At 38.0% G+C, this 13,176-nt stretch overlaps 1 protein-coding gene across 3 annotated transcripts in view; it reads left to right on the top strand.

Moving 5' to 3' along the window:
* The window catches only part of CPSF2 (cleavage and polyadenylation specific factor 2), a 33,308-nt gene extending 23,093 nt beyond the window's left edge, over positions 1 to 10,215 (top strand). For all 3 annotated transcript variants that reach the window (XM_086708963.1, XM_086708964.1, XM_086708965.1), the window contains 6 exons: positions 64 to 264; positions 2,401 to 2,553; positions 3,959 to 4,184; positions 5,620 to 5,919; positions 7,359 to 7,493; positions 7,881 to 10,215. In XM_086708963.1, coding sequence (XP_086565089.1) covers positions 64 to 264; positions 2,401 to 2,553; positions 3,959 to 4,184; positions 5,620 to 5,919; positions 7,359 to 7,493; positions 7,881 to 7,973 — 1,108 coding nt within the window. In that variant the 3' untranslated portion in view covers positions 7,974 to 10,215. The remainder of the gene's footprint in view (positions 1 to 63; positions 265 to 2,400; positions 2,554 to 3,958; positions 4,185 to 5,619; positions 5,920 to 7,358; positions 7,494 to 7,880) is intronic.
* Positions 10,216 to 13,176: the final 2,961 nt, after the last annotated feature.

The raw sequence follows: 13,176 nt of genomic DNA, 5'->3' as shown, positions 1-13,176 counted from the left end.
TAAACATTAATTCAAAATCTTTTGGGGACTTTATGACCTTTCTCTGTTCCACAATCTTCTTAGGGCAGACATAGATTCTAGTGATGAGAGTGACGTTGAGGAAGATATTGACCAGCCCTCAGCTCATAAAACCAAGCATGACCTGATGATGAAAGGTGAAGGTAGTCGTAAAGGAAGTTTCTTCAAACAGGCTAAAAAGTCTTATCCTATGTTTCCTGCCCCAGAAGAAAGAATTAAATGGGATGAATATGGAGAAATTATCAAGTACGTGAATAAGTTTTTCTTTCTTCTAGATTAGACTGTTTGGTGTATAACTCTCTGTATCATTAGAACTCGATAAATTTGGCCTTTCTGGTCATGTCATGTGCTTTGATAGTTTCTGAGTACTCCACAGAGGATTTGTATAGTTTGAAACATAAAAATAGAAAGGATGAGGAACATCTAGAGAATAAATATATATGTATTTTAAAGTTTGAGAGAGTGAAAGAGAGCATGCACACGTGAGCATGAGAGTGCATGCAAGTGGGGGAGGGACAGAGAGAGAGAGAATTCTGAGGGATCTCAGCACAGAGCCCGATAGGGGGCTTGAACTCATGAACTGTGAGATCATGACCTGAGCCGAAATCAAGAGTCAGGTGCTTAACCAACTGAGCTACCCAGTTGCCCCTAGAGAATTAATATTAAAGGCAAATTGTCAGGTTTATTAGTTAGGTATGTGAAAGGTTCAAAAAGATGACCAAAATCCCTCCCCCGCCCCTTAAAAAGAAAGGGTAAGGGACATGCATTGGAGAAAGACATAGGATAGGGAGAATTTTTGATAGATTGTGATGTGTGAAGTTTGGGAAATGGGTTACATCTCAAGCAGTTTTGTACACATTTTAGTTCCAAGAGGGATGTGAGATAGCATGGGTGGAATCATGGGAAGTCTACCAAATTTACAGCCACTACTGGAAGACAACTGAAATTACGTGTTCAAATCCAAGTTTGAAAACACTGCTATCCTGTGTAAAGGTCCCTCATAGTTCCCATTGCTCTGCAGGCAAATGTCAAATGCCTTAGCGTGACGCATGGTGTCTTTCATAATCTGGTTTCTCCCGACTTTTCTGTTATGTTTCTGTATATTTCTGTCATGCCATTGAGCATTCTCTGCTGTCGTGGTACCAGCCTTCTCTGTTTCCTTCTGCTCGGCTTCTCCATGTCATGCTCCTGCACATGCTCCTCCCTCAGCTTTGTTCCATCTTCCCGTCCCAGGTCTCCAGGCGGTTGAATCTGGCCTTACAAATTTCTGGAAGCCTTTCCTGTTTCTTCCTTGCCACCCCAGTACAGTCTAGGTCCCTCCCTGGTGCCTTCTTTGTACTTCCCGTAATGCTCTCTTAAGCATATAGTGGATTCTAGGTCATTCTTGGACTTACTTAGGAAAATTCCCCTGTCTACTTGGTCCTCTAAAATAGTGGAGAGGAAAAATAACAATCTAAATAACATTGGTGAGTTTGTTTACCATTCTACTTATTCTACTTAATTAGTGTCCAATGTTCAGTTTTCAATTTCCTTATCTGAAAAGTGGGGGTAAGAATGAAATGGGATTGTGTTTTTAAGGCATTTAGCATAGAATCTGACTTGTGACTCATGACTCCTAGTGAGCGTGCTCTAAGTGGTTGCTACTACTATTGTTATTATGTGGATTATAGGTGGAGAAGTTGGACTCCAGTGTCTGAGAAGCTCCTATAATAGTCTAGGTGTTGGGTAACAGGGGCCTGGATTCTCAGGAGTGGGAGCAGATTTGGGGGGTGGGGCGTAGACAATTTCAGGGGGTTAGAGAGAACATTTTTAAGTTTGTTTTTAAATTTTAACATACAACTCTCTCTGATAGTGAAAGTAAACATGGGAAGATAGATGCATTCGTGCTTTGTTGAAATAAAGGCAAAGGCTTTTGAGGGAGCTCATGATTTTGGATCTCCGTCTTCTTGGTAATGTGCCAGTGGGGAGTCATCTTTGGGTAGGGATAGAATAACTGGGGCTCTTAAGGAAATCAAAAGAGGCCTGAGATTTATAAGAAGTGGGACTTGGGAAGAGAAACCACAGAAAGAGAAAAAGAATGATCGAAATAAATGCAAGGCCAGGTTGTAATAGTACTTTTGATAACCTCCTAATGGTCTATCTAGGACTCTTTACTAGCCCAACAGCACGCTCTGAAGAGCATTCCTCAGTGGTCAGGAAAAACACAATAGATGCAGTCATTTGGTAATTGATACTACAAAGTTGCATTAGCTTTGGATCAATTGTGTATTTAAATCTTGAGATATGTGAGGAGCCTAAAACTTAATGCCATTTACTAAGTACATATATTATCTAATATTAGCTTGCTTGTTAGTGCTCTAATTAGAGACTTATATAATTTAGACCAGAGGATTTCTTAGTGCCAGAACTTCAAGCAACTGAAGAAGAGAAAAGCAAATTGGAATCTGGCTTGACAAATGGAGATGAACCCATGGATCAGGATCTATCTGATGTTCCCACTAAGTGTATTTCTACAACAGAGTCTATTGAAATAAAGTAAGTGCTTTTTGTCGCGTTTTGAAACTAGGTTACGAGATAAAATTTCAAGAACTTGAATTATATAATTTACATTGTTTCAAATGTGAAATTTCTGAATATCCTCTAGTAAGTTGTTGCTTTTAAAATTTAATTTCTTTTTCCCTGCAAAGGTCTGTGAAGCATGGTGGCATTTTGTTTTCATTAATGGTATTTGAAAGCCAATGCAATTGAATTGGTATTGAGGTAGGGGTTTAACATTAAACTCTACATTTATATGAAGAAACATTCTGGACTTTTTAGTAAGTCTAGTAGCACATGTTTAATTTTTCTAAGTGTTTGTTTTGTAAAATATACTCCTTGACTTAAACATTTCTAGTGCCCTAATGTCTGAAAAATGTTATTATAATCTGAAGTGGTTAATATACCTTTTTCCTTTTCTATTTGGTACAGTTAGTAACACCAGTAATTCATCATTTTGGATTTTTCTTTAAGTCTTTAGATAGCAAAGCAGTTTATTTGTCCAGTGATATTTAGCATATATTATGGGCTATGGTTGTTATCTAAATAATGCATGTTAACAGTGTCACAAAATTCTCTGCAGAATGGCTGTATCAGTTTATACTTTCACTAGCAGAGCAGAAGGCTTCTTTCAACCCTGTTTCCTTACCAACATTGGGCATTATTGAACGCTTCAACATTTTCCAGCCCAATAGGTATAGAGTAATAACGTATCACTACTGTTTAAGTTTGTCTTACAGTGATTATTAGTTTGATTATCTTCTTCAAATGCTTGGGACCTTTTTTGTTTTCTTGTCTATGAAGTCCCATGTTTATGGCCTTCATGTCTTTTTCTCTAGGGGTTGTTGCCCTTATGTTACTGATGTGCAGGGGTTCGTTGTACATTTTGGATGTTACCCCTGCTTGGTTTCAGACAATGCAGATAGCCTCTCCCATTCTGTTATCTGTTTATATGAGTGGTCCAGGGTCTACCTTGTTTAAAAAAAAAAATCTTTAATTTTGATGTAATGAAATAATAAAATAAAATATTTTCATTATGGTGTTTGGAATTGTATATAATGAAGTCCCTCCCTGTCCCTGGTCACAAACAGAATTCTTACATTTTATTCTATTGAATTTAAATCTTCACATTTTTCTTTTATGGCTTCAACTCACCTGCTGTTGTTTGTGGCATTAGGTCAGCAATCGGTTTTATTTTTCTTTATATAGTGAGCCACTTTTTCTAATAATACCTACTGAAAAATCCATAACCCTTCCCCCTCACATGTACATACACTGTAACGTGTATTCCTCAAATCCTCATTTTATGTATTGTATACATTTCTTTCCTGATTATAAAAGCCATTAATAACTTGGTTTTAAAATTATCAGAAAAACAAGCTCAGATAATTCTGTCTAATTACAGAGCTAGGGTTACTTACATAGACTATGAAGGACGCTCTGATGGAGATTCCATTAAAAAGATCATTAATCAGATGAAACCACGACAGTTGATCATTGTCCACGGACCACCAGAGGCCAGTCAAGATCTTGCCGAGTGCTGCCGTGCATTTGGTGGGAAAGATATTAAGGTGTACATGCCAAAGCTACACGAAACAGTTGATGCCACTAGTGAAACTCACATCTACCAGGTAAGCGTGCTGGCACCCGAGCCATGTGAAATAAATACATTATTGTTGCAGATTAGGACAGGTACATTAGGAGTACAGGGGTGAGTGAGATAGATGTGGTCCCCTGTCTTAGGAGGTCTTCTAGTCTTTAAGGTGTTAGGGGCTTATAACAAGGAAAGAGCATTTATCACATTGTTATGCCTCTGATAGAGAAAGTACAAGATGTTGTGAATAGGGAGGGAGAGGGAGACACTGCCCCAGAGAGGGACACTCCCCAGAGAGGGAGACACTGCCCCAGATTTGGAGGTTTAGAAAAGATTTTCCAGAGGAAGTGATAACTAAGCTGAATCCTAACATGTTTTGACGGGTTGTCAGGGTAACGTAGAGAAGGGAAAGAGAGAGAAAGGGTATTCCAGGCAGAGGGAACATTTGCAAAAGTATAGAGGTGACGGGAATGGGGAGTATTCAAGAATTCAAAAGTTTTATAAAAATTCACTGATGTTGGGGCGCCTGGGTGGCTCAGTCGGTTGGGCGTCCGACTTCAGCTCAGGTCACGATCTCGCGGTCCGGGAGTTCGAGCCCCGCGTCGGGCTCTGGGCTGATGGCTCAGAGCCTGGAGCCTGTTTCCGATTCTGTGTCTCCCTCTCTCTCTGCCCCTCCCCCGTTCATGCTCTGTCTCTCTCTGTCCCCAAAATAAATAAACATTAAAAAATAAATAAAATTAAATTAAAAAAAAAAATTCACTGATGTCAAGGTTCTATTCATACTTGAAAAAAATGGAAGCAGATACAAAAAAAACAAAAACAGAAAAAAAACGAGAATAGCACAGAGGAGAGATTAGCTTTTTTCTGGTAGCAGGAGTTGGTGTCAGTTAAAGCAGGGATGATGTCTAGATTTAGTTGGAAAAAATGGATTGGAATTCACCAGGCAGAAAAGTTACTCTGGATAAAACAAGAGGAAGCAGCAGTCCAAGAATATGGATGTGTGAGGTTCATGGTAATGGAGGAAACAGAAGTAATTCAGTGTTCTTGAAGCAGCAGCAAGGGCTGATGGGTGAGACTTGTCAGTGGTTCTCAACCTTGGCCACACATGAGAACCATCTAGGGAGCTTTGGGGGTGTTAGGGGGACTCAGTGCTCTGGTTTTAGTCTCATCCATTATGTTAGAATCACTGGAGGTGGGACCCTGGCATTAACACGAATTTTAAGAAATTGCCATGTGGTCCTAGTGTGCAGTCAAGGGCCTAGTGTGTCTACTTTGGAAAGTAGACAGGGGTCTTAATGATCTCATGGGTCACTAGGTCCTTACCAGTCACGGTGAAGATCAGGTGAGTGAAAGATTTTTGAATCTTAACACACATTACCAGAGTCAGGAAATAATTATAACAGGTTATATTTTGTTGTTAATTTATACTCTGAGGATTTTATGTGTCTCCCTCCCCTTTGTATGATGTGTAGGTGAGATTGAAAGACTCACTTGTCAGCTCCCTTCAGTTTTGTAAGGCAAAAGATGCTGAATTAGCTTGGATAGATGGAGTCTTAGACATGAGAGTTTCCAAAGTGGACACAGGAGTTATCTTAGAAGAAGGAGAACTGAAGGATGATGGAGAAGACTCGGAAATGCAGGTGGACGCTCCTTCGGACTCCAGCGTTCTGGCACAACAGAAGGCCATGAAGAGCCTGTTTGGGGATGATGAAAAAGAAACGGGTGAAGAAAGTGAGATCATTCCGACTTTGGAGCCCTTACCCCCCCATGAGGTAACAAGCACGTCCCGCTTTGGCCTCTTCCTTCATTTGTCTCCCTTTGGATTGTGCTTTTATGTTTTTAACTCTTTACAATATGTGTCCAATGTAGGCTGATTTTGGAATTTTAAAAATAAGATGACTCAAGATATGGTTATGTGTTTGCACGCCTGAGCGTGTGTGTGTGTGTGGGTGTGGGTGTGTGTGTGTGTGTGTGTGTGTGTGTGTGTGTGTGTGTGTCCTAGACGGCAAGGGCTTGATAACAATTTAAAGGAAATGTTTAACAAATATTGTAAGATCCATGATTGCTTCGTGACTGATTTTTTTTCAGTATTTAAATTTTGTTTTTGTTTTTTTTTTTTTTTAAACGTTTATTTTTTATTTTGAGAGAGAGGGAGAGAGAGAATCCCAAGCAGGCTCCACGCTCAGTGCAGAGCCAGACGTGGGGCTCGATCCCATGACCGTGAGACCTCAACCTGAACCTGACGCTTCACCAGCTGGCCCACACAGGCGCCCCTCAGTATTTAAATTTTGGTTGTGAGGATTACATCACATACCTGCTTCCAGTCAGGAGAGCTGTAGTTTTCTAAGACGGTGGAACTCCTGTACTCCTATTTTCGTGTGTTGTCAATTCCGCTGAAATCTCTTTTGGTTTCGATGTAGTTAGAAATCTTTTATTAAGTATGGCTATAATTTTAATCTAGTGTTTACGTGTTCTCAAGAGATAATCCAGTTAGCAGAGATCTCAGGTAATTAACTTACAGCGGTGTGAAAACTGTGTAGTAAGAGGCCCGTGTTCATGCAGGGGCCTCTTTAGCCTTTCTGTGCAATAAAGAATAGAACACAGCCTCTGTTGTTGGACTCCCTTCTAGTAATGCTCTTGAGATTGGGGCAAGAACTCGAATCTTTTTACTGTGCTAACGCTAGTGCTCATCAAGGCAGTTTCCAAGTAGCAGCGTTAGGTTGAACCGCTTGTTTTTCTGAGTCCAAAGCCCCTGGCATACACTGCATTCGCCTCAAGGGAGAAGGGAAGGTGAGACTGGGGTCAGGGGAGAACTCTCCTCTGCACTAAATGAAGGAGGAGAATCTGGCAAATGAATTTTTTGGTTCATTTCTGCCTCCTGGCACTCTCCTTGACCCCCTCAGGCAAGTGGGTGAGTGACGAACATAACTTTACCAGATGTCTCTCTGTTACTGTGAGGCATGACTAATAAAATCGATTGGGAAACATTCAGAAAATGTGAAGGGCTTTGTGGTGTTAAGTAAAATAATGAGGGAAAATTCAGAATAACAACTTGGAATGGGACTTACAGCCTTGATACGATCTGTCAAAGGTCTTCAGGGAAAAATAGAAAATATCTTAGAGATCATGTGTTAAATCTCACTTTATTCGGTACCACTGTGGGTCTGGTGTTTTATTTGAGGTTATTCTTTCCCCTTTAACCTTATCTAAGGTTCCTGGACACCAGTCAGTTTTTATGAACGAACCAAGATTGTCAGACTTCAAACAAGTTCTTTTACGGGAGGGGATTCAAGCTGAATTTGTAGGGGGCGTACTTGTTTGCAACAATCAAGTAGCAGTCCGCAGGGTAAGTGTGTTTTTAATAAGGGATGAATTGAAGAAACGCTGCCTTCTGATGTGTTGCCCCGTTGAATTCTGTAATTCTTGATTGGTAATTTCACCAACTGGAGATCCATAATTTATATTCATTATGAATGATGACCTTGAAGGCTTATAAAAGTGGCTCTCAAAGAAATGATATATAGTTTCATTGTAAATTTTTATTTGAATCCTCTGACATTTACATGTCCATGTAAAATTCATGACTTGAATGTTAGATCCATATTCTGTGAATCAGAGCAACCCATTTCCAGACCAATCATCAAATCTAATTAATATATTTTGGTTATTATATCTGCATATTAATGAATAGGAAATGTACTAAAGGTTTTTTTTTTTTTTTTTAACTTTCTAGACGGAAACTGGCCGCATTGGATTAGAAGGCTGCCTTTGTCAAGATTTTTATAGGATAAGAGACCTTTTATATGAACAGTATGCCATTGTGTAAAGAACGTGATGTCAAGAAGTGTCTGTTTGACCTTTCTAAGAGAAAAGGGTTCTTATTCTAAGCTTTTGCTTTTTTGTTTTGTAACATACAAAAAAGAAATGCCAGAAAAATTTAACATGCATTAGATTTTTTAAAAATGTAAATAGAGTTCGTTTTGCTAATGGTCAAATGAGCATTCTACCTTTTGACTTTCAGAATGATAGAGATTCTAACAAGTGTGCAGGCCGGAGAGTTGAAGATGATTGGTTTCCTCTATAGACCCCTTATTCTAGAAGGGCTTTTTACTTGAATAAAACAATGCAACTTAGCAAACCAGCTCATGGCCTTAGAGAAACATGTTTGCATGAGCTCTTGCAAACGGTTTCTTACGTTTTCTGGAATGAAAAGTGAGAATTATTTAGAAAAGATGTGTGTTATATAAAAAAAACTGATGAAACGGTTTTTTGAGGCCTATGTGTTTAAAAAACAAAAAACAAAGAGTGTACACTCAGACTTTTCTTTGGAATTCTGATATGCAGTTGGGGCATATCTCCTTATCCCTGCCTATATTTCCTGGGTATTCACTCTAGTCTGAGCTGGTACACATTTGGGTCAGGAATCAATTTTTATTTCTCCCATTTCCTGTTTCATCAAGATTTTGTTGTTTGGTATGAATTATAACAGCATCATTTGAATATATATAATGCAAAAGAAATCCTTGATGTATGCATTTAGATACATCTTAGCTCTCAGCTAGGTTACTTTATCAGAAACTGTTGAGCGCTCTGTTTTTAAGGAAACAAATGCTGAACCACCTATTTTTATAAGGTAATAGTATAATTTAATCAAAAGGTGTAAATGTTTTCATCTCTTAGGCTTGCTCCTTCCTAGGGTTGCTGAAGCAGTGGCTGGATTTTATAACCTTGCTACAAAAATAATACTGAAGTTGGATAAGGTCATCCTTTCTTGTGTTCCTGTCTTTCTTCGGGCTAGCAGCCCTCACGTAGTATAAATCACTTGTGTTTAAGAGTAAAAGCTGAATATATGCAATTCTCATTGAACTTAAAAATGAAAATCGTGTTGCCCAATTGTAACGTGTTGATGCTTTTTCAGTGCGTAACTTGATCATGGCAGTCCTTGATCTTTACTTCCTAAGTATTTAAGCCCTCCTCTTCATACTTAGCGTTTTTAGAAGGATCATTCTTGTTTAACTTATATGGATCTATGTATAGTACCACCCAGTGATATCAGACTAGAATTAAAATTTCATTCAAAGCTTACAAAGAATTTACTGTGGATTATAGTGCTAACGCAAAGTTATAGTTTTCTGATCCTGAAAACCAGATATGCAGAACAACATTACAGAAGATGACGGTGAAGAGTATGTTTTCTTTGTAGAGCTTTGAAAATTTTTCACTTAAATTCTTGTTACTGAAGAGAGTAAGCCTAGAATCCTAGTTATATTCCAGGGGAAAAAAAGTCTGCATTCATTACATGGCTTGAAGCATCTGGTTATACATATTACATTGCATTCCCGATATTGAAAAATTGTTTCTTGCTTTAGCCTTTTTATTGTCCTTTGAAAAGGAATTAAATTTTAAAGTACTGCTTGAAGATGGCTGTGCTAATTAATGTCATTGCAAGAGCAAGACTTTGACCTGTTTTTAGAGGACAGTATTACTAAACTTTCTAAAATGAAGACATTTGTTCAGCCTTGGTTACTTAAGAAAAGTATAAATTTTAAAAAGGACTATAGATATAAATCATGAACGCAGAGAACTTTTTCAGATCTTTGTTTAAAGGCAAAATAAATACAAGTGGACCATCAGCTTATATGTATAGATAATTTGGTTAAAAGAAATTTTATTGTAGCATTTGTTACAATGAGATTATAAATGTCAAGTTTCATTACAGTTTTTTTTGTTTTGTTTTCATGAACCAGTAGGTGTTCTGAAACAGAAGTGCAGAGGTCAATTTTCTAACAAGGGCCTTTAAAAAAAATTGAGCTCTAATTCACATACCGTAAAATAACTCTTTTAAAGTATATAATTAATTGGCATTGAGTATATTTAGTGTTGTACAACCATTACCACTAGCTCATTCCAGAACATTCTCCTCTCCCTCAAAAGAAACTCTATACCCATTCCTTAGCAGTCACTTCCCGTTTTTTCCTTCACCCTAGTCCTAGGCAACCATCAATCTCTTTCCTGCCTCTATGGATTTGCCTATTCTGAATATTTCATAAAAATGGTATCATACAAAATGTGGCCTTTTGTGTCTGACTTCTTTCACTTAGCATATTTTCAAGATTCGTTGATACTGTAGCATGTATCAGCATTTTTTATATGGTTGAATAATATTCCATTGTGTGGGTACACCACATTTTGTTGATCCATTCACGAATTGGTGGACATTTGGGTGGTTTCTACTTTTTGGCTATTATAAATAATGCTGCTATAAGCATTCCTATACAAGTTTTTTTTGTGTGGAGATGTGTTTTCAGTTTTGGGGGGTAGATACCTAGAAGTAGAATCGCTAGATAAATGATAGGTAACTCTTTTGAGAAACTGTCAGTTTTCCAAACTGTATTTCCAAACGATTTTCCGAAGTGCCTGTACTATTTAACATTCCTACCAGCAGGGAGTGAGAATTCCAATTCTTCTACATCCTCAGCAACACTTGTTACTCACCTTATTTTTTGTTTTAATCGTTCTAGGGTGTGTGAAGAGGTATCTCATTGTGGTTTCGATTTGCATTTCTTTAATGACTAATGATGTTGACTGTCTTTTCTGTACTTATTGGCCATTTGTATGTCTTCTCTAGAGAAATGTCTGTTCAGATTCTTTGTCTAGTTTTTAGTTATTTCTTTTTTATTGTTGAGTTATACGTTTTTAAATATAGTTTGGATACGAAATCCTTATCGGATTTGTGATTTGCAAACATTTGCTCCTATTCTCTTTTTCCCTTTCTTGATTGTGTCCTTTTGAAGCACAACATTTCTTATTTAATTTTGATGAATTGTGATTTATGTTTTTGGTTTTGTTTTTTTTCCTTTTGGTTCCATGTACTGTTGGTGTCATATCTTAGAAACCGTCGTTTCATCCAAGGTCACAAAGATTGACACTTATTATTTTCCTAAGCATTTCATAGTTTAAACTCTTAAATTGACATCTTTGATTCATTTTCAGCTAATTTTTATATGTTGTGTGAGGTAGGGGTTCAATTTCATTCTTTTGCACATGGCTATCCAGTTGTCCCAGCATCAGTTGTTGAAAAGACCAGTTCCTCATCAAGTTATCACCATTGTTGAAAATCAGTTGCTCGTAAATGTATGAGTTTGTTCTGGGACTCTGAATTCTATCTCACTGATCTGTATATATCCTTATACTAGTACCACATTGTCTGAATTTCTATAGCTTTGTATTAAGTTTTGAGATTGGCAAGTGTGAGTCCTCCAACTTTGTTCTCTTTCAAGATTGTTTTGGCTTTTCTGGTGCTCTTGCATGTCAGTGTGAATTTAGAATCAGCTTATCCATGTCTGCAGAAAAGCCATAGGGAGAGAAAAAGTAGTTGAAATTTATAACTTAAAATCTTAACTGTTATGGCTCAGAGAGACTGTGGAATTCATCTAGTTCAATTCACTTATTTTAGTATTGAATGAATGGGCCTCGGGAAGGGAAGGGATTTGCTTGAGAGCCTCATAGCAGGCCAGAGAGGGAGTGGGACCCAGCCTTACAGAGTCTATTCATTCAGTACTAAATGAATGGATCTAGAACCCATTCAACACTAAAATAAGTGTGTTGAACTAGACGAATTCCACAGTCCCAACCATAACACTATGAGATATCAAGCTGTAAACTTCAACTACTTTTTTTCTTCTGCATTGCTGTGTTTCAGTTCCTTTGTGTATGTTCACTTTGCTTTGGGTTAATATGTTCAGTTGATCTGCTCTGAGAACAGCGCCCAGCACCTGCTAACCTAGGACAGTAGCATGCTGAGGGAGAGCTTCATTTTCATTCTATATGATGGCCAGTAAAGGGGAGGGGGTGTTACCTTCTATACTCTTCTTTGGTTGTAAGTTTCTGGTGGCTTATCTCAGGGTTATCGTCCTTCAAATATTGATGAACCGATGACCACTTATGGCTGGCAATCCAGTGATTGAGAGGTTAATTGTCTTGGTGGTGGTTGTTCCTGGCCACCCCCAAGCCCCCTCTTTTAGCCATTCGGTAACTACAGAATGAACGTGTAAGTGCAGATGGGGTGGGAGCGAGAAGGAACGTTCAGATCTGCCTCCCTGAGCATGGATGGAGGAGGGTGTTTTTCTTCTTTTGATTGTCTCTCACTTTTGACCACCTCAGTTGTGTCTATGAGAAAATACCAAAATGACCAAAATAAATAAACCTAGGACTTTGCTGGAAGCAAGGGTAGCTTTGCTTTTGTCCTTTTCCTCCTCCTCCCCCCTGCCCCCAACCCCTCTCTTTCTTGGTGCTTTTCGTTTGTTGCTCAAGACTATTTCATTTTAATTCTTGAAGTCAAAATATGATGTCAAGGAGCAAAATAGAAGTTTGGAGGGTTTTAACTTTCTCTTCATTGTAGTTGAATAGAACCAAAAGTATATATGCTTTTTTCATGAAATTGTTCATGGATTCCATGGGTCCTGCTCAAATTTTTGATTCTGCCTGATAAACTCCAGTGGAGAATATATGAAGGATTCATGAAGACCTAACATCATTTTCTGGTTTTGTTGATGGTAATGTCCAATATCCAATTCATCGTATTTCCTTTTCTCCCTCTAACAATTTTTTTTAAGGCACTGCTAAATTGTGTGTTTGCCACTAGTGAAGCCCTTTGAACAGATCTCTGTGGGAAGCTGTTCGTATTCCGGGGGTGCTGCTGCTGGTCTTGTGTTTAATATTTTGGGAGCTCTCATTTCTTTTTGGATTCATTTACCAAGCTTATGAGAAATGTAAATTATTTTAGAAACAACTTGCAGTCTTGGCCCAAATGACATTACCACTTGACTCTAAATGATGGAAAAAAAAAAAAAAAAAAAAGATTAAAAAAATGCCTTGTCTAAAAAATACCATAGGAGATTTTTTTAATATTAAACAGTCATTTAACCCCAAACTCTAATTAAAACTAGTAGAATATATCAGAAATCATAAAGATACTCTAATTTCCAATGTAAGTCATGGTTCAGGTTAAATTTCGTATTTAAATATCA

Source organism: Puma concolor, chromosome B3 (assembly GCF_028749965.1).
Source record: "Puma concolor isolate L17-30 chromosome B3, mPumCon1.1.hap2, whole genome shotgun sequence".
Lineage (NCBI taxonomy): Eukaryota > Metazoa > Chordata > Mammalia > Carnivora > Felidae > Puma > Puma concolor.
The sequence above is the reverse complement of the archived record's forward strand: the minus strand, read 5'-3'. Positions and strand labels throughout refer to the sequence as shown.